We start from the raw sequence: 6000 nt of genomic DNA, 5'->3' as shown, positions 1-6000 counted from the left end.
GAACTCAGGTGACCCTTTCCGAGCCGCAGAGCTGCGGCGCGGGAAGCGGCAGCTCCGGAGCGGGGGCAGCGGCAGGGATCGCGCCCACGGGCTGGGCGGCCGAGAGCCCTCCGACGGCGGCAAGGCTGTGCCCGCCAGACCCTGCCCGCGCCGCGGGGAGCCCGGCGGCGGTGTCGGGGCGGTATCGGGACGGGCCCGGGGCGGTGTCGGGGCGGTGTCGGGACGGGCCCGGGGCGGTGTCGGGGCGGTGTCGGGGCGGGCCCGGCGCTCCGTGCGGGAGCAGCTGTCACTGTCAGCGAGCCGGCGAACCGGGATCCCGGCTGCGCGCAGGGGGAATCCCCCAGCCTCGCCCCCGCAGCCAATCGCCGCGCCGCATGTAAATCGCGGCCGCGCCCCGGCCAATGGGAAGGCGGAGGGGCGGAGAGGGGCCCCCCCCCGTTGGAAGGCGCGGAGGGCGGCGGGGGCCAATGAGACGGCGAGGCGGGCGGGGCGCGCCCCGGGGGCGGGGACATGCAAATTTAGTTTGAAAAGAGGGCGGGAAATCCGAGTTTCGCGGGAGGCCCTTGGCGCGTAACCCGTCTCCTTTCCCTTCATTCATTGTCAGCAGCCGCCGCTTCCTGGAGCCATTTTCCAGCCGGCCCCACACAGCGGGAGCGGCCCCGCTCCATCCGCCGCATCTGCCCGCCCCGCCGCCTCCGTCCCCCCCCGGCGCCCCGCATCCTGCAGCCGGGGCCCCCCCGGCACCCGCAGCCCCCAGTATTTTGCGCGGGGCCTCGGCATCGAGGAGGAAAGGAGCTGGGAAGGCCGGGGGGGGGAGGAGGGACGGGGGGGGGGAGGAGACGCGGCTGCGGGGACAGACCCGGAGGGAAGGATGAGAAGGGGACTCCAGCCTTCGGCCCCGGCAGCAGCGCCGCCGCCCGCGCCGTCCACGGACTCCAGAGCAGCCCCCGCCGGCTTCCCGGCCCGCTTTGCCGCCGGCACCTTCATCCAGATCCGCAGCACCGGCGCGGTGGCGGGGGCGCCCTGTGTTGTCTCCTCCTCCGCCGCCGCCGCCGCTTCCCAGGCTCCGGGTGCCTTTGGCCCGGCGGCAGATGGGGGCCAGCCCGCTGGCAGCTCGCTGTACTGCACCCCCCACGGACCCGCCGGCAGGACGGCGCTGCTGCAGCCCGCTCTCGGCGGAGGCCGCCCCCCGGTAATTTTGTGTTTTCCGCCCGTCCCCGCGGGGAGGGTGAAGGGGACGGGGGGGGATCCCGCTGCCGGCCGGACCCGGGGGGCGGGCGGCGTGCGGGGGGGAGGGCAGGAAAGGCGGAGGCAGCGCTTTGTTGCAATAAACTTTCCTGCCTCCTTCCCAACCCCCGCTGCCGGGTCTTATTGAAAAGGAGAGGAGAAAAAAAAAAAAAAAGGGGAAAAAAAAAAAAAAAAAGCGGGCGGAAAATAATAATCCCCCGGCACGTCCCGCCGCACGGAGCGAGCAGCCGCCGGCGGGGAAGGACCCCGGTTCCCCCGGGGCGGGGGGCCGGGCCGGGCCGTGCCCCGCCGGTGTCTCCGCTTCACCCCCGGAGCCGCCGGTGACGTCTGGCACACGTGCGCGGAGGCCGCGGCTGTGACTGGGAGCCGGGGCGGGCGGGGAGGGGGACGCCGCTTCCTCCTCCTCCTCCTCCTCCTCCTCCTCCCTCTGGCCTGGGACAGCCCGACCGCCGGCCGGCTGCCCCCGGCCCCCGCCGCTCTCCGAAATGCCCCTGCAGCAGGTCAGTGACTCGTGGGGCGGCGGCGAGCACCAACCCTCCTCTGGCCCCCGCTTTAGAATTTACGCCCCCTCCTCTAAAATTTATGCGCCGCCCCCCCCTTCTCAAAAAAAAAAAAAAAAAAAAAGAAAAGGAAAAAAAATTCCGCCTCCCCCACTCGTGGGATTTTCTTTGTCCTCGCCGCTTTCGGGGGCGCGCTTGGCCCTCGTGGGCTCCGCCGAGTGGGGCAGTGGGGGAGGGCGTGGGGCATCCCCCCGCCCGGGGTCGGCGGCGGGGAGGCGCTCACCTGCCCCCCCGGGCTCCACGGCCCCCGGCCGCCGGCGTGCCATCGCTCTGCTCCCTCCCTCCGCTCCCCTGCTCGCCCCGCTGCGCCCCTGCCAGGGCAGAAAGGGCTTCAGCACCCCTGCCCCCCGCGCCCTTTTTCTCTTCCCTGCATCCAGTCGGTGATGGTCCAGGTATGGGATGGTGCTGGGATTCTGAAATACTTCTGGAAGAGCTTTGGGAGCAGCTGGGAGGCCGGTGAGGATGGCATGAGCTGCCTCTTGTGTGGGGTTTTTGCAGGTGTTGGTTGCTGAGCTAGTGGTGGAAGTTTGAAGGCTCATGAAATCCTATCCAAAGTTTTCTTTTTTAAAATAATAATAATAATAATAATTATTATTAATTTTAAAATAAGTATCTTTACTGTTAAAGAAATTTGATTTTTTTTTTTTTTGTACTCCTGGTCTTCAGCATATCCTACTGGCACTCAGTGTCAAGCAGGCCACTTCAGGCCACTTTGTAAATATTTGGCTGTCCTATGTGAAGGTTGATTCCTAGAAGGTGGTGGTAAGTGAATTCAAAGAGGAGCATATGTTACATGGAGGTTCTGGGAGAAAAATTATACAGGCTTTTTTCGCTTTGTGGGAGGGATGTTGATGTCATAGGAACTCCTAAAATTTCCCATTAATGGGTCCTGTAAGACCTTCATATACGATTTTATGATTTTAGTGCCTTTTTTTGTTTGTTTATTTTTTGGTACGCTGCTCATCTCTCTAATGGGAGGAACTCCTGGCCTTAAAAACCTAGGAAGGCTTATTCCTACCTTAAAGGTTTGTAAGTGGGAAAAATGATTTTGGCCTCTGCCTGCAAAAAAGTCTTTGCACAACTAGAGCGTTTGTTGTATACCCTCAGCCCCCGTATTAACTTTGGGCAGCGATGTGGGATGGGGGAGGAAGAGTGTGGTCAGGCCAGCAATATCTACAGCCTCTGGCTGGCACCCTCCCAGGGTGATAAACCATGTGTGGCACACACCAGGAAAGGGGCTGTGCATCCTGCTCTGCCCTGACAGCTGTGCTCATGGAAGTGCCCTTCTCGGAGCTGTGCTGGCTTGCCGCAGACCCATCTTTTGGGAAGTCAGGCTGGTGCTCTGCCTTGTCTTTCTGCACCACAAACTGCTTGGCAGGGATGCTATCCAGGCCCATTCTGGTCTGCAGCTTCCAGGTAGCTTTCCTCAAAAGTCACGGAGGATTTTCTGGGATTGGGAGGTGAGGGTGTTCTGCCCTTGGGCTCCTAGCAGAGCATTTTTTGACAAACTAATATTAGGGACTGGTGAAAGAAATGAGAAAATGCTGGGTAGGTGAGGCAGTGAGCTCAGGCAAGTAGCACAAATATAAATTTAGCTCTTGATTATTGAATTGCAAGTAGTGGATGGAGTCTGAGACCCCCCAGCTGAAAACAAGACTCTGCTATGCAAAAGACTGTAGAGATAAGTCTAAAATCTGGCCAGCACACCTGCAGTGGTTAGGATTATGAAAATACTCTTGCCTTGCAGATGTAACTGCACTGGCAACCCACCCGTCACTTCCAAATATAAACTATGGTATGACTGGAGAAGAATCAGTACAGCAATATAGTTTGGGCTATGCAGGGAGGTGTTCAACTACACACCAAATGGAGAAGGTTCTTAGGCCCAAGTAAGCGGTTTCCCCTTGGGAATTTGTTAGTTCTTTTATCTGTGGTTGTGTACGTGTAACGCTGCTGGAAAAGCCCTGAAAAGTGGCCTAGTCTGTAACACCGGGTCTCTCCGGCCCCACACTGAGAGTTTGCACACTCTTCCATGTCCCAAGCAAGCGTCTCCGTGGTGTCCAGAGCCAGGTCCTTGCTGTGTTGCCACCCGTCGTGGCAGCTCCTGTGGCCCAGGGGTGCTGCCTGTGCCCTGGAGAGCCCTGGCTCTGGGAAGCTGTGCCCCAGCCTGCCTGCCCCTTCAGCTTGAGGGGCTTTTGGAGGATTCCTGAGGATGTTACCAGGTGGATCTGAACCCTTGCTATGGCTTAAACACCAACAGTGATGGAGAAATAACCCTTGCTAAGCAAGCATCAGCTTGCACCCCTTGGGAGAGCCGGAGCCTCTGGAGACAGGGCCAGTGGTCCTGCATCTTCCCGTGTTCTCCTGCACCCTGCTGGGGGCTGGTGCCTTTTCCCTTCTGGAATCTTCCCAGGATGGAAAATCAACCCTGACCTAAATAAATAAAGGTTTTCTGCTGGGCAAGCAGGTTGAACCAGCTAATGGCAGGTCTGGGAAGTGCCAGGGACCGTCAAGGGAAAGTGGTGGCCAGGGATATGGCACAGGAGTTGTGACTCCATGATGTCTTAGTGTGTGAGTTTGTGAATCAACTTGGATCCTGATGAGAACGCGGGAGAAATTAATGTTTGATGAGGTACCCCAATAGCATTCTCGCTGGTGTTGCCTTCTCACTTGGTGTGAGAAAGTCGCTACCATTTGCAATTCCCTGCACTCAGAAACGGGGCTGCTATAAAAGCAAGCTGCTCAAAATGTTTCTAATTCAAATAGTAGAGAATTTCTTACTGTCTTTGGGTTATAAAGATAAGCCTTTAAGAAGAGGGCCATTTTCTTAGCCATGAGAAAATGCTTAAATGGAGACACCACCCACATGTTAAGTCCTTTTTAAAAGGGGCTAAATCCTCTTAACAACAATATCTTTAGAGAACTCCTGTGGCCTTTAGATGACATGAGCTGTGGAGAGGCTAGTTCGGCATACTTCAGAAGGGGGCAGGAGGATTTACATTTCCAGACTGAATACTTGGTACCTCTCTCATTTTTCTGGTGGTTTAGAAAGTACCTCTTCCTTCCTCCCTGCTTCTCAGCAAGGTGCAGCTGGAATGGGAGAAAAATGGGATAACCCACAGTCTTTCTCCTAGGTGTTATGTAAAGGAGCAAGCCAAATGGGACATAAATAATGAACAAGGATTTAAGGTGTGGAAGAAGAATGTGTAAGTCACATAAAGGAAGGAGGTAGTTAACTTAGCTTTTCTTTATTCTGGGGCAGTGAAAAGGTTTGTATGTGAAGACACAGGTGTTTTCATATTCAGACCTGTTTTCTTTGCCGCATAGTTTGTGTTAGTAGAAACTAATGTTGGTATGAGTCTGGGACCTTTGCTTTTTGAATAGCATTTAAGGGATTTTCTTTGGTTCCAATTGCTCTCCACCAGCAACACACTGTTTTTGAGCAGAGGAGGTACCACACGGTCCTTTGGGTGCAGCCATCTGAGGTGAGTTCAAAGAAACATCAAATCCTGATTGCCCTAACCATGCCAACAAGCATCTTGTGAAAAGCAGGCATCCTCAAAAACCCTACAGGAATAGGCTGTAGCTTGCTGTTGGCCGTGCTTTCCTGGTGCAGAGGCCAGCTGTGTTGGTGTGGCTCCATCTGCGCCAGAACTCCTGAGTATGGTAGCCCCATGGTGATAAGGGCTTTTGGCAGGGTTCCATGGACAGCTGAGCTGCTCAAAGGCTTTACTGTTGGCTGGAAGGGGTAGGCTTGCTTGTCTCTCACTGTCTCCTCTGTATCATCTCCTTTGCTCTGCCTGTGGCCAGACAGGCTTCTTCCCTTACTGCTGTGCCTGGGGAGCATCTGGCTCCACTGACAAGTTGCCTTTTGCTGCTGTAACAAGGTAGAAGAGCTGGGTGTGAGCAGACTTCTTGGGCCCAAGACGGGCTGAGTGGGGAGAAGGAAGGAGACAGGAACTTGCCCATGTAAAGGTGTTAAATTGTCCTAGCAAGCCTCCATTTTATGATGTTTGTCTTACTTGTTCTTTCTGTGAATGTATTTTCCTTGCACCACCAGTCTGCTTACCAAGAGCTGGGTAGGGGTCACTTTATGGGCTGTTTATTCTTCTGTGGAGAATGCTCCAGCTAGTTGAACAAAAACACACGTTTTGTTTCCCCTCATTTTATGCCAGGTATGTTGGTGCTGTTC

At 56.2% G+C, this 6000-nt stretch overlaps 1 protein-coding gene across 3 annotated transcripts in view; it reads left to right on the top strand.

The window, feature by feature from the left end:
* The first annotated feature begins 611 nt into the window (after positions 1-611).
* Positions 612-6000, top strand: part of E2F3 (E2F transcription factor 3) — a 41588-nt gene continuing 36199 nt past the window's right edge. The window contains exon 1 of one of the 3 annotated variants that reach the window (XM_066323908.1): positions 612-1192. In XM_066323908.1, coding sequence (XP_066180005.1) covers positions 872-1192 — 321 coding nt within the window. In that variant the 5' untranslated portion in view covers positions 612-871. Of the gene's footprint in view, positions 1193-1668; positions 1749-6000 lie in introns of those variants that run through there. The other 2 variants (XM_066323899.1, XM_066323918.1) reach the window with 2 other exon arrangements.

This window comes from Sylvia atricapilla, chromosome 1 (assembly GCF_009819655.1).
Source record: "Sylvia atricapilla isolate bSylAtr1 chromosome 1, bSylAtr1.pri, whole genome shotgun sequence".
Classification (NCBI taxonomy): domain Eukaryota; kingdom Metazoa; phylum Chordata; class Aves; order Passeriformes; family Sylviidae; genus Sylvia; species Sylvia atricapilla.
This window is presented reverse-complemented; position numbering and strand designations above follow the sequence as displayed.